Source organism: Diadema setosum, chromosome 20 (assembly GCF_964275005.1).
Source record: "Diadema setosum chromosome 20, eeDiaSeto1, whole genome shotgun sequence".
Lineage (NCBI taxonomy): Eukaryota > Metazoa > Echinodermata > Echinoidea > Diadematoida > Diadematidae > Diadema > Diadema setosum.
The window spans coordinates 1453836-1469203 of NC_092704.1; the positions used below are offsets into that span (position 1 = coordinate 1453836).

At 38.6% G+C, this 15368-nt stretch overlaps 1 protein-coding gene across 1 annotated transcript; it reads right to left on the reverse strand.

Moving 5' to 3' along the window:
- Positions 1–9554: 9554 nt before the first annotated feature.
- Positions 9555–13624, reverse strand: LOC140243983 (uncharacterized). Its single transcript, XM_072323645.1, has 3 exons — positions 13574–13624; positions 10577–10795; positions 9555–10175 (listed from the first exon to the last, which is right to left on the reverse strand). The coding sequence occupies exons 1-3, from the start codon at positions 13622–13624 to the stop codon at positions 9555–9557; spliced, it is 891 nt and encodes a 296-aa protein (XP_072179746.1).
- Between the last annotated feature and the right edge of the window lie 1744 nt (positions 13625–15368).

A 15368-nucleotide genomic window follows, 5' to 3' on the forward strand; every position in this document is an offset into this window, starting at 1 on the left:
GGTTTCGAAAGAAAAATGAGAATGAAATGAATGAAATTAATGAATGAATGAATATCATAATAAATGTATTATGTATCAATACCATTATGCATGCAAAACCAAAGCCGCGCAAAGTTGTGTAATAAAAAAAAAAAACACGGAAGACTTTGTTGACCGGAAACATCAATGTTAGTTAAATGAAATCTAATTGGCAAATATGTCTATTAGCACCTCCGCCAGTAGGTGAAATATATGTGACCGGCGGAGGTTATGTTTTCGGTTTCCTGTTTGTTTGTCTGTCTGTCCGTCAATACACTGTATATCTATCTGTTTGTGCACATGATAACTTTGAATAGTTAGTTAGTGTTGTGTTCTACTGGTATTCAGTTATTGCTTAGCACGGGTACCTACTGGACATCGTCGCCGACCCATTTTCACGAGGAGGGAGGGGCAAAATTAAATTTTGGAGCTGGAATATCTGTGCGAGGGAGCGGAGTGACCGAGCGGGATAGCATGGCTCCCACATGAGGGTGAATTTGCATTTTTAGACATGAAATTCAGCGATCTCAACAAAATTTAGACAGCCTGTGGGAAAATTGCAATGGAAGGCTTCCTTTCAAGTATTAACAGGTTTACTTTTATTTAATCTACTCATTCAATCATATTCCACGGAAATATCATGATAAAATCATCAGTCTGAGGCTTGGAAGCTCAGGAAGGCCAGCAATATCGATGACGACGTCCTTGCGTTCACTCTTTGCCCAACGGTGATGGTAGGCCACGAGTTCCATCACTTTCGGGTAAATTAAATTCAACTTTTAATTTAATTCATTTCTCGTTCTAATGTATCCTTCAGTGGTGACCGTAAAGCTAAAAACATATCATACATTGATATTTGCTAATCGTTTCTTCACTAAATCCCAATATTTTAGAACTCTCTTCTCACCTTTAATTCCCCATTTACATCCATCAAATTGTTAAGTTATATACTTTTCGAAGAAATAAATCTTTATCAAGTATTGCCTATCCATCAATCAAAATGAGTTTATTATCAAAAATTCCTACTTGGCATCTTGCGAACGATAAGCATTAAGATTAGATTCTGCTCATAATATACGATGATTATTGCGAGAAATCTCTAAAAAATTGAAGACTGAGTTTCAAATTAAAACTCAAAATTGGTAACATCTTATGCCTATACAGGATACAGATTCCTGTATCCAACCTATCAGATCGGATAGAATTAAAATTTAGTGGAAATATCTGACTGATAAAGCGGTTCGACGGGGAAAAACACACAAGCAAAGCGTTTTGTCTAGCGGATGCATAATACTCGCTAAAGACAAGTGGACCACGCGCGGAAAAATTTAAAAATGCTGAAAGTGGTCTGAAACGTGTGCAAACTTATTTGTAGCTCGATTGGAGCGTTTTGAAATTTTGCCAGTTTTCATCAAAAAACAACGTTTGGAAATGGAGCTAGAGGAAATAGTGTAATTTTAGAAAATGACGTCTCAATAAGGTCACGGTTGAGCTATTACTAAGAAAGAACAATTGTTATGATATTCTAAGCTCATGATATATAACTGCTGCAAATTTCAAGAGCTGAGAGATACGCATTGCACTACGTTTGTGGGAAAAAAAAAACCCAAAGAAACATGGATGGTGATAGAGCAGAGAATTTGTATAATTAAAAAGAGGTGATCCATAAGCTTAATCCGTGAGCTTCACGGATCACCTACAATGTACTGAAAACAATGAATCTGTACAATAACATGAGGTGCTGCTTGAACTTCACGAATCAACTAAACTTGAAAACAAAGGATTCGTAAATTAACAAAAGGTGCTACGTGAGCTCTCAAGGATCATCTAATCATCTTTTCATCGATTTGGGTTTCGGCCAAACCACTCTTGTGAGATAGCATAACTTTGTATTGTTTAATGTTCTCACCAAGTAGACCAAGGAAGCCAAGGTTTTATATAGGGCCTATAGTTGTCAAACTGTTGAGGACGGGCTGATTTTTGCTACAACATGCATTACCCATAAACACTTGCCTGAGGAGAATCTGGACTCGTCTTCAATGAGTTAAAAAGCACATGAATCCTTTTCTTTATCGCTAACCCTTTCTGTGCCGTTGACTTTCAAAAGTGTGTACAACACTACGGGCTTTTCTGCTCCATTCGGCACTCAAAGCTCACCAAGGATTAACAGATTTCATATTTTATCTCAGTTAGCCTCCATCCGAGAGAAATGAATAAACTCTTCAAAATAAGTTCTGCAATTAAAGTTTGATATATCATATTTTTCTTGTACCCGCATTATCTTCATTAAATATGACATCATTAGAAAGCCTGATTAATTATCTTTAAATGACACTTAACTTGCTATGATTGGGTGTTCTTGGAATGTGCAAAACAGCTGAGTATGAGGACAGATCAACAGTGAAAAGTCGCAACAATTCTGCTACTGATAATGTACAGTTTTGATGAAAAAAGGCCGCTGGAATAAGCAATGCTGAAATGAGAGCACTTTCAAAAACTCCAGTTTCCCAGACAGTTTGGTTATCCTTTATGTTTTATTTCAATCTGCAGATACTACTGCAGTTTTTAATTAATGGATCAAGCCTGGAATCTTATGATAATCTCACAATGCATTCTTTTCAAGTACATTCCTTCCCTGAAACGAAAATGCAAATGGGAATTATACTGTTTGACATTACACGTTTGCCCTATTTTGCAACATTTCACATTTGACCTTTCCTCATACTCAGTCGTACTGTGCATTCCAGGAATGCATACTGTAAACTAGTGAATTGTCGTTGTAAAGAAAATTAATCAGGCTTTCATATGATGTCACATTTCAATCAAATAGTGTACTTTTAAAAGAAATATGATACATCAATTTGGAATTGCAGGAATTTTTTTTTTAGGGTTTATGATGTAATGATGGCAATGGATGAGACGACATTTGAAGTAGCCTACACAGATCAGCAGATTGTCAACAACTTAACTAGCATCATTGTACATCAGGTTCTGCTGTATTTTAATGGCATGAATTCAGTTTGCTAAATTTCATTTTCGTTCAGCGTGAATCTAATGGGCTTTTTGTTCATTTTTTTTTTTAGCAAAGCTTATTGAGCGTTTCCGTGAGGATACTCAGAGGAAAAGGTTCTTTTCCTGATATTGACAGACCAGGTTTTGCCTTTACATCGGCAAATTTTTAAAATCATCAAAAATGTTACATGAGCACGCCCTCACCTCTGTCAATCTTGCAGACCATATTTTGTTGTAAAAGTTACCAAAAAAAAATCCTTCTTTTGATTCTTGTGGCAAAGTGGATACGACTCCCGACTCCCGATCAGAGGACCCAAGTTTAATTGAAGTGATTTAAAAATGAAGGCATGGTGTGCTGAAGGGTAAACCAATGGTAAGCTGAAGGGTAAACCAATGATTCGGTGTTGAATGATAGAGTGAAGGGTAAATCATACCATTCATTTACCCTTCAATATGCAAATCAGGTGTTCCAATTATTTAAATTAGTTTGAATGGTAGAATGAATGGTAAATGATGATACCACTCATTTACCCTTCAATGTGCAAATGAGATGTTCCAATTATTTAAATTAGTTTGAATGGTAGAATGAATGGTAAATGATACCATTCAATTACCCTTCAATATGCAAATAAGATATTCCAATTATTTGAATTACTTTTGAATGGTAGAATGAATGGTAAATGATACCACTCATTTACCCTTCAAAATGCAAATGAGATGTTCCAATTACTAAAATTAGTAGTTTTGAATGGTAAATTGAATGGTAAATAGTACCATTCATATTTTCAGTGGTAGATTCTGAATGGTATATGAATGGTAAAACGAATAGTACCAGAATATTTCAGTGGTAGATTCTGAAGGGTAAATGAATGGTAATCTCAATGGTATACCATTCATTTTTTTTTTTTTTTTACATTTGTTCGTGCATTCGCCACTGGTCTATTCAACCGGGCGCTACGCGCCTTGTTGAATAGACCAGTGGCTTATCTCGCGCTTCGTGCGATATTCGTGCCCAATGCACTCACAACTCATAAATCATTCGTATACTGTTGCCCCTCTCCATCACCAGTAAATATCGATTGTGTCGATAAAAGTTGGTGTTATGTCAGGCTGTATTGCAGGTGGCCTATTGCAGGTAGCCTTCAATTTGTTTTTCACACTATATTGACATGTTCAACAGACTGTAACTCTTCAAATTCATGAAATTCTTCCGTCGAGATGTTTTTCATTGCAACTGATTGACAAATTGCCCTACATCGACGTAAATAAGCACTGAATTGATCAGTGTTTTAGTAGTGGCCATGATAAAAAAAAAAAAAAAAATATCAGTTGCAATGAAATAATCAGTTGCAATGAAAACATCTCGACGGAAGAATTTCATGAATTTGAATAACAAAGCAGTACCCGCTGCATGATATAAGGATTAGAACCAACACTTGCTGTCGGGCGAAAGCTCGGTGGTCTAGTGGAGATGACGCCTGTCCGGTGATCAGGAGGTCGTAGGTTCGAATCCTCCTCGAGTATGTACGCCCATGATTTTTTTTTTTTTTTTATCATGGCTACTACTAAAACACTGATCAATTCAGTGCTTATTTACGTCGATGTAGGGCAATTTGTCAATCAGTTGCAATGAAAACATCTCGACGGAAGAATTTCATGAATTTGAATAACAAAGCAGTACCCGCTGCATGATATAAGGATTAGAACCAACACTTGCTGTCGGGCGAAAGCTCGGTGGTCTAGTGGAGATGACGCCTGTCCGGTGATCAGAAGGTCGTAGGTTCGAATCCTGCTCGAGTATGTACGCCCATGATTTTTTTTTTATCATGGCTACTACTAAAACACTGATCAATTCAGTGCTTATTTACGTCGATGTAGGGCAATTTGTCAATCAGTTGCAAAGACTGTAACTCATTAAGATGCCTATTGAAATGTTTAGAAAAACTTCTGTTTGATTTCACATGCAAGATAGATTATCAATTGTCTTTCTGCTACCATCTTGTGTTTAAAAAAAGCAAAAAAAGTATTGTTTCTCTTCAAAGGATAGCGTGCCAATCATTCTGCACTTACTACTGTTGGTGTTCTTTACAAGACATTCCAACCCACCTCCACCTTGAGACATCCGTTGGTGTTGTGAAGGTAGACTTCTCTTTTCTTTTCTTTCCCCCACTAACAAATAAGTTTAGCAGAAAACATAAAAGCATTGTACACACTGTTTACATTTTCAGAGACCATATGATTATACAAAGCCAAATAAATAGTTATGTTACTAATACAATAGATTTACTACAATATGGAAATTAGTCGTATGTCTCTACAGGGTTTATTTTATATGAATATTTTGTTTTGGTCAGTTCTTAATCATTTTTGATGTACATATTGATGCTAAGAACTTACATTTCCTTGGAAACCTTCAATTCCTATTTCTCATAGGTTTCCTTCATGCTTCTCTCTTTGCTCTTTTATAGGAGTAATGTCAGCATGAATGACAGTTAAGAGTGACCCCATCCCCCGTGACAGCTCAAGCTAGAACGTAGCAGAACCGCAGCAATATATTTGTATTTCTAATATATAATCATTTTGTTATCGCAGTCTGAATAAGATCCGCTGAAAATTACTATATACTCTTAGAGAAAGGCGTTAGTAATAATGACTGTATGCCGTTGTTGCCTTTAACATGAAAAGCAGATATATTGTATGCAAGTCGTGGGACAGTTCTGGCTACTTACTACCCGCCCTTTCCAGCCGCCGGGGGAGCCTACATCCTTTCAAAGTCATGAAGCTCATGTATAAAAGTAATGCTTTCAGAAGAATCTGAACTAAACACTTTTGATAACACCTATAACAGAGATGCCAACTTTTCCAGCAGGTTAATGGAAAATACTGCTTTTCCCAAATTATATTAACTGCCCATGACTACTGCAGAAAGGTGAAAATACTGGGGGGGGGGGGGGGTTCACCAGAAAACGTCCTTTTCAGCCCTCGGCAAGTGCTACAGTCGCTGTAGGCAATCCATCTTTTTTTTAATTACCCCTCACGGAACCCCCAAATAACATTTAGGGAGACTTTATGAGACAAAGTTGATCTCAGATCACAAAAAGTAACTTAGGAATCGGCTTTCTTAACCCAGAAAAGCTCTTAAACTGATTTGTTAATGATTGTAACCCCTTTAGTTTGGTATACTGCCATATACCTTTAAACCAATATGGCGGCCAGATAGAATTTTGCCAATATGGCGGCCAGATAGGATTTTGCCAATATGGCGGCCGGATAGGATTTTGCCAATATGGACCCCCAGAGTGTGCCCTTCTTGGCGCCCATCAAAATTCGAAAGAGTATGGTTTTGGCTACATGTGTGCCAAATCTGGTGCTTTTGGAATTATTTTAACCAAAAAGTCCCTTGCGCCCTCCACTCTGAGCAATATTGTTTCTTACAATTCTCTCTTCTTTTCAACTAGTGGAATAAAACACACCCATAGCACATACCGGGGCGTCCTAGGGGTGGGGTGGTGGCAGGGGGCAGTTGATCCCCATCCCAATAATTCCTGAGATGTGGATTTTTTTTTTTCGCTTTCCCTTTATTTCGAGAGAGAGAGAAAAAAAAACTGCCCAAAGTTCATTTTCTGAAATGTGCATCAGATTGTTGAAATTGAATTCTGAAAAATGCAAAATCCTCCTCTTGCTAGAGGGGATATCTCATTCCAATAGACTCCGTCCCCCTTCTTGGTTCCTTCCATAAATGTAGCACACTTTGGGGATTTATAATTTCCTTAACTCTATGAAAAATGTGTTAACGAGATATCTTAATTGAACTCTACAGATTTAAAAAAAAAAATAAAGTTATCCCGTATATGCCCGGGTGTCCATCTTGGAGGGCAAGAGGCAGTTGCCCAGCCTCCCGAGAAAATATAGGGAGGGGGAGCGGTGGGGACATGAAATTATGACCCCAAGCACTTTTTGAGATGTGGATTTTTTTTCGCTTTTTGATAGAAAATTGTTGGAATATTTCACCTATGCAGTATAGTGTGCACCAGATCGTTGAATTTCAATTCATAAAATGCAAAATTTCCTTTGTATACTCAATTCCCTATACACCCTCTCCCGTTAGGTCTCCTGTTATACACTTAGTACTTTTGAGAATAACTATTTTTTTTTTACTGTATCATAAAAAGTATGCGCCAGATCTGTCATTTCAATTCCAACAAATTTAAAACTTCCCACTTGTTGGAGGAAAGTATCCTCTTTCAATTTACTCTTCCCTCCTCGGTTTCTACCCATTTATTCCTTCTCTCCTTTTATTGATAATTTCCCAAATATTCCGTCATAAATGTGTATACAAGATTTTTATTTACATTCCTAATGCAGCAAGGCTCCCTCGCATGGGAGGAGTTGGGGGACAACCTCTTCCATACACTCCCCTCGCTTTATCATCCTTCCCTCCATGCATTCATTATGGCTACACTTACATGTATTTGGGTGGACAATAAGCATTTTCCCCCAAATATCACCAAGAATTGCAAACCCAAGAAAACAAAAGCTCCATAGTGTGGAAGAAGATAGTTCAGCTCGTATCCTTCCCTCGATTGGTCTCCTTCCATGGTGTAGATCAGGGGCCGCGGAACGTTTTTCAGTTTGGGGGGGCTGCGAGACCGGGGGGGGGGGTGTCAAGGTCCCCCCCCCCCCCCCCCCCCCCCCGCTTAGAAGAATCTAAGGGCGGAATCTCTGGAGATTGAAATTCATGGGTGTTGTGATTTTTTTTTCGATTTTTTTTAACGATTTTTTTTTAACGATTTTTTTTTTTTAAGAGCCAAAAGTGTGGGGGGCTGTAGCCCCCCCCCCCCCACCCGCTTCCGCGGCTCCTGTAGATGGCTGACGTACGACACCTCTCTGATACAAAAATCGAGATATTCCTCCTAAAGTGCATGTGTGCCAGATCATTGAATCTCAATTCTAAAAATGCAAAAGCTCTCTCGAATGGGAGTGGAATACCATACCCTCTCCGACCCTGGCCATGCTGGGTTCCCTTCCATATAGACTTGGTACACTTTGGAGATCGATAATTTCCCGAATATTCCACCAAAATGTATGCACCGGATTCCAAAAATTGATAAACTCCGTCTTGGGGAGGGGGATGCCCCTCCCGCACCCTGTCAACTCCCATTAAGTGATGACTCTCCGCTCCCCTGCAAATATTTTCAAAGTTGCAACCACCCCCCACCCCCCGTGAAAACAGATTGACACTCCTTAAAGGGGCTCTAAAATCCAAATGCATGTTGATTTGTGTTGACTTATGATACCCTCAACATCACTTTTGCGGTGAAACGAATGTCTAGAAACATTCCATATATTTCTAACGGTTTTTTTCTTCTATTTTTCTTCAGATTACTTGGGAACGCCCACAAAAAATACCTTCCAAACGAATCCATATTAATATTCTTGAGATGACCTCATCTGTCAATCATTGCTAAAGTACTGAAATGTTTAACAAAAGACATTGGAATGCACCTTCCCCTCGACTCAGCATAACTTGCATGTTCCCTCACCATGTCTTTTGTTAGTCACATTAATATGACAGAAACATGCAAGTTATTATTTTACCGAAAAGTGATGTTCAGGGTATCATAAATCAACACTAATCAACATGCATTTGGATTTCAGGGCCCCTTTAATTGCTATGTGCACATACCTGTTGCCGATAAATACCAAAGTTTTTGCAACAGACATGCATAGTTTTTAGGCCCTACATTATAAACAATTAACTATTAACTATCGCAATATCAATATTATTCTCATATCTGGAGGTCTCTGACCTTGTGTGTTTTTCATAGGCCAAAGGTTATAGCTTGTTAATAAATAGGACCTACTAATGTTCTCTAGAACATCATCATGTCTACCATTAATCAATGATTCCAAACATCAATTTTATGATACTTTGAGGTCACTGACCTCTCAAGGTCATCAGTGGTCAAAGGTAGAAACCTGTCCGTGCTCTTTGGAATATATGAAGACAATTTTGTTTATGCCTGAATAGCGTCATCACAGATAATAATAATAATAATAATAATAATAATACTAATTGCATTTATATGGCGCTTCATACTGACGTTTCTAAGCGCACTTTTGCTACTCATACAAATAGACTAGAAAACACAATAACATTAACAAAATCAGCGTTAACAGTAACAAATTAGAAGAGGAAAGAAAAATACATGTGATAAAATAATTGATAACTGTGTGCACCTCCAGAAAAAAAAAAAATACAACTGATTAAACAGGTGAGTTTTGAGAAGAATTTTAAATGATTCGACAGATGAGGCATTCTGAATATAAAGAGGGAGTTTATTCCAAAGAGTGGCAGGGAGCAATGGAAGAGAAGGCTTGGTCACCATAACGGGTTTTTGCACGTGGGCTATGGAGTAATTGGAGAGAGGAAGATGAACGGAGGGGTCTGGCAGAAGAGGAGGAGCGGAGAGAGACTAGGTTTTGAAGATATATGGGTGCAAGATTTCGTGTGATTTTGTACGTCAGAAGTAGGATTTGAAAGTAATACGGGAATGGAATGGAAGCCAATGGAGTGAGCGGAGAACAGGAGATATATGGTCATGTCTCCTACTAAGGGAGACTAATCTAGCGGCTGAATTTTGGATACGTTGGAGAGGGGATATGTGAGAAAGAGGGAGGCCGGCAAGGAGGGAGTTGCAGTAGTCCAGATAGGAGGAGACGAAGGCATGGACGAGCCGCTCAGCTGATGATTGATCAAGCAGACGCCTGATCTTCCCTATTTTGAAGATACCCCATGATGCAGACTTACAAATGTTTGTGATATGGTGTTTAAGAGTTAAGTGTTTGTCCAAAGTAAAGCCAAGGTCTCTAACACAGTCAGAGACCTTAATAACCCCATCCCGAGTAGTTAGATCTGGTAGAGGATCTGTGCTCCTAAACTGTGATGAGAAATGGATGAGTTCAGACTTGTCTTCGTTCAGACGGAGTCTGTTGGCAGTGGACCAGGCTTTGATGTCGTTGAGACATTCTCTCAGTGAATTAACAGCAGCAATCCTATCGCCAGGTGACATAAATTTGAGTGTCGTCAGCATACATAGCGTAGTTGACTCCATGATGACAACTGATGATTCTGGTGAGTGGACCTGTATATAGGAGAAAAGAAGGGGGCCGGCAACGGATCCTTGCGGAACTCCGCAGCTGATAGGACTAGGACGTGACCGGGAGCCTGTTTCATAAAACTTGTCATCAGTAACAAGTTGTCATAGATGTGACAAGCTACTGAAACCCTTGCAGCTGATTGGCCGAGAGCAAAATTTGTCATAGAAATGTGGCAGTTGTCACTGATGACAAGTTTTACGAAACGGGCCCCAGGTCCCTTTGATTATCACCCTCTGTGTGCGATCTTGAAGATATGACTTGATCCATTGGATGGCAGTGCCTGTGATGGAATAGTAATCACTAAGTCGTTGTAGTAGCAACGTGTGGTCGAGCGTGTCAAACGCAGCCGAATAGTCAAGAAGAAGAAGAAGAGCAGCCTCATTGCCTTGTCGACAGCAAGAAGGAGATCGTTGAGCACTTTCAACAAGGCAGTTTCTGTTGAGTGGAGGTTGCGGTATGCTGACTGGTTTGTAGGAAGCAGATGATTACTGTCAACATAAGACATCAACTGTGAAGACACAATCCTTTCAAGAAGCTTACTCACAAATGGCAGATTGGCAATTGATTGGTAATTGCTCAGGACATCGGGATCTAGGTTCGGTTTCTTCAACAGAGGGGAAACAAGAGATGTCTTGAAAGGTATTGGAACTATACCCGATGACAATGATGTGTTAATGATGTTTTTTTTTTAGAACCGGAAGCAGCTCATCAAGGCACTCTTTGAGCAGCCAAGTTGGAAGAGGGTCCAGACTGCAAGATCGATTTCATGATACGGTGATACGGTGTATTTAGAGGTCATTGACCTCTTAAGGTCATCACAGGTCAAAGGTAGAAACCTATTAATGCCCTGCGGAATCGGAAGATAATTTCTTTGTAGTACAAATGCATATTGCATCGTAACCATATCTATCATTCACAAATGCCTCCAAACATCAATATATTTACGGTTCATTAACCTCTGGAAGTTATCAGAGGTCAAATCAAACTTACCTCCCGAACTTAAAATGAATCTTATGGTATGTACAAACACTGTTCCACGCTGTAGTCAAATTTTCCACAATTCTCATGATTTTGAGGGCTTAACCGCTCTAATCATACAGGTCCACATCCACTACTTAGTATTGCTCCTTAAACGATCCTTTAGATGATTTTGCATAGGTAAGTTGATTTAAGAACTAAAACGAGGAAGAGCAAATCTGGTATGCAAAAGGCCGAATTTCGTCGGATGAGGCAAGAAATAGTGAACAGAATAATATTCTATCTAGTTCTTCCGAGGAATTTGGTACAGCAGTGCATAGTTGACGGACTATAGTCAACCGTATAGATGAATTTGTCGTGGGGAAAGTGGTGGTGGCAAAAGAGTACTTGTTCGTATTATATTTATCTCAGCAAAGGGGGAACCTCTTTGTACATAATATTATGTACATATCCCGTTCCTTCCGCAATTCTCTAAATACCTTTAATGCCCCCAAACGAGATTATCTTTGCCCATCGACAGAGAACGGACATGTTAGTAATCTACTTGTGCGAAAGCAGTCAAGCGGTGCATGCATCCCCTCGGTCAGCTACATGCATTTGTGCCCTTGAACAATAAAAAATATCGATCGGGTGCGATGTATAGAACGTGTGCTGTGTGTTCTAAAAAAAAAAAAAAAAAAAAAAAAAAAAAAAAAAAAAAAAAAAAATCAGGCACCAGAATGCGGTGACTGGGGCCAGCGAACGCAGAAATCTACTTAATCAGCCTTAATCGCTAATGTACATGTTCATACGAGTTTTGTAGCAGAGCAAGGGTAAACTAAATCAGAACAAAGGTTAAAAAAAAAAGAATACTGTGATATACAAATTATTCCAACAGAAAGAGAACAAGCGCTGGTAGAACAAACTCTAACCTTTATATCTAACCCATTTTTAGGGCCCTTATAACACAAAGAAGTCTGAATTTAGGTCACGAAAGCAGGCACTCTTGTCTTCATCTTGGGAACCTGGTATACCAGGTTCCCATTTATCAGTTGCTCCCACGGGAACCTGGTATACCAGGTTCCCGTAAAGAACGGGTTATGAAGCTCTTTGTACTACGGACATATCGTATCAACTCGGACGAGTTTCTAGGAAGAGGCAGTGGAGAGAGTATATATCACAGGAGGGAGAGAAACGGAAACGAGAAATCGAAATTACTATTCTCTGTAAAACTGGAGTCGGGAAATAACCATTTTGAAGTCACAAAAGTTTAATTTTGTAGTTCATTATGATACAGAATGAAACAGACTAGAATTAAAGTTTTCCTTCAGGGCAAATTACAAGTGATTCTTATACAAATGATATCTTGTACAAGTAAAGAGATTGCTCAAAATTTTTCGACATTGCAGTTTATGAGTGATTATGAGGAAAGTGTGGTAAGTCACCACATTTTCTTCCAATGTATTTCTTTATTTTTGATTCTGCTGTGGCTTCACCACATAACGTGATGATCAAGATTCAAACTGTGTTCCATTTCAGTACAGTAGGTCAAGAAAACATCTCGACGGAAGAATTTCATGAATTTGAATAACAAAGCAGTACCCGCTGCATGCTATAAGGATTAGAGCCAACACTTGCTGTCGGGCGAAAGCTCGGTGGTCTAGTGGAGATGACGCCTGTCCGGTGATCAGGAGGTCGTAGGTTCGAATCCTGCTCGACTATGTACGCCCATGATTTTTATCATGGCTACTACTAAAACACTGATCAATTCAGTGTTTATTTACGTCGATGTAGGGCAATTTGTCAATCAGTTGCAAAGATTCAAACTGTGTTCCATTTCAGTACAGTAGATGAACAATTTAAGTTATATATATCTCGTGTTACTGACACAGTAGTACCAAAAAGATAATTAAATCGAGGTCCATACACCAACCACTACTTTTCACGCTCGGCAACGTCGCTGAATTAACTTGACAAGTATATACATGAAAGACATTTTTTGTGACTTGTCGATTTCGACTCACTCTGGTTTTACTGTCACAAATACATGAATTGTTGCAGTCTCTTTAGTTCACTGTTCGCATCCAACAAATTGTTACGTTTCTGTTGATACATAAACTAACAATGTAAATGAAGTCAATGTACTATTTGTTTGATTGCTTGTTAGCAAGAATGTCTTTATTGCATAGTTGTCCTACGCTGTTTAATACGTCATTGTGTGATTACCTTGTCATCGCCTTTGTTATGAATGATTGTTAGTTAAAATAGTTGTTAAGGACTTCAAATTGAAATGCCGTACCCTCCCTTTTTCAGTGACAACAGCAGCTATCACTCTGTTGTATCACAACCAGTTCTGTCCAGTTCGTCTCTTCTTTCGTTCTTTGTCTCCACAGTTTAATGTCCGAAGTTTATACCCGTATTCTACCCTGTTGTAGAGCATCCAGATTCTTGTCTTCCCTTCGGTCTCTGCCTCCATATCCTCCCTTTCTTCTCTACCCGTATTATACACGGATATATCGAAACCAGCTTTCTCTAGTCCACCCCCCCCCCTTTCTGGAGTCTGCCTTTATCTCTTCCTCTTTTCTTTCACCCGCACTCCACCCCGAGCCACTCTATATTGTCAAACAGGAATATTGTAAAATGACACATTCAATTCAAACTTTATTTTCACTTTCTTTCTTCAACAGAATGTATAAGAAACAATATCATGAACTTGACATGCGACTCGTTGTAAATATATATGACCAGACAGGATTAACAACATATTCTTGTCTACATGATCAGTAAAATAAAGATACATACACTCTATATATACACACTGAGGAGAAAAAAAGTGGAGGTACCCACTCAAAAGACTAAGCTTGTAACATGTGGATACCTCTGAGGGAAAGGGGGAAAATGGGGTGAAAACTTACAACTACAAAGAGTGCGGGAAACTGGGGAAGCGGGGAATAGAGAAAAAAAGAAAGCAAAAGTGTGAAAAAAAAGAAACAACAAACTGGGAAAAGAGTTGGAGAGAGAGAAGAGAGAGAGAAACCAAAAATTTGTTGATGCATACACCAAGGGCGAAAGCCCACAGAGACAATTAGCCAGGTGTTTTCGAAAGTGACAAATTGTCGAGCAGCTTTCCAGCGGAAGAGATTCAACTGTGAGGACGAATGAACGAGAGCACGTATAGAATACTACCAGGTAGTAAAAATAAGTGATACCTCAAGGGAACGCAGCCTTTCGGTCAAAGAAGAGAAGATGATATCGTGCTCACAAAATATATTACAAAATTAAAAACATTCAGTTACATTATAAGACTTCAAAAGAAGCATTTTCAATTTCGTTTTAAAAGAATTCAATGAAGGTGCACTTTTTATATCCATAGGAAGGGAGTTCCAGAATCTTGGACCTACATAAATAAAAGTCTGTTGAGCTAACAAGGTTCTTAAGAGAGGTAAATGAAATTCATTTGATTGTCTAGTTGGGTATCTATGGTATGTCCGGTTGCGCATAAACATGGAGTTAAACACAAACGGGAGGCAATTATTATTATAAGTATACATAAACTGCCCTAATTGTAATAAAAACAAATCTTTAATTTTCAGAATCTTGTTATCAAAAAACAAAGGATCTGTATGAGAATATGGGACAGTATTACAAATAATGCGAAGAGCCTTCTTTTGTAACAGTAGAATCCTATCCAATAATAATTGATGCGTGTTTCCCCATACCAAAATTCCATAATTTAAATAAGGCAATATCAACATTCCTTTCAAAAAGGAGATTGTATTGACATATTATGATACTGCTTATTTCTTAACTATGTGTTCATTCGTAATGACATGACAGAAAGCGTGGCATAGGAGGTGGGGTTGCCATGTACGTTCATAATCAAATTAGATTAAAAATTCGAACCGACTTGCGCATTCAGGGAGCAGAAAGTTTATTTATTGAAATCTTAAATGATAATAAGAAGAATATTATAGTTTGTACCATTTACCGTCCTCCACAAAATGACATTCAATCGTTTTTTGACAACTTCGACCAATGTGCTAACGAAATTCTTGGAGAGAGAAAATCCATTTTTTTTTTTTTTGACGGGAGATTACAATATAGATTTATTACAACCCACCCATTTCCATGACATATTACTTTCCAACTCACTGTATCCCCACATCAATAAACCCACCAGAATAAACAACACCATCCATAGTAAAACATTAATAGACAAT

What these genes read in the sequence shown, in the direction of transcription:
- LOC140243983 (XM_072323645.1), bottom strand. Translation starts at nt 13,624, where the DNA reads ATGGAGGCAGAGACCGAAGGGAAGACAAGAATCTGGATGCTCTACAAC. An exon ending in TCTGGATGCTCTACAACAGG is followed by an intron (nt 10,796 to 13,573) that starts GTAGAATACGGG and finishes CCTCTGTTGAAG; the next exon opens with AAACCGAACCTAGATCCCGA. An exon ending in TCCTTCTTGCTGTCGACAAG is followed by an intron (nt 10,176 to 10,576) that starts GCAATGAGGCTG and finishes TCCTATATACAG; the next exon opens with GTCCACTCACCAGAATCATC.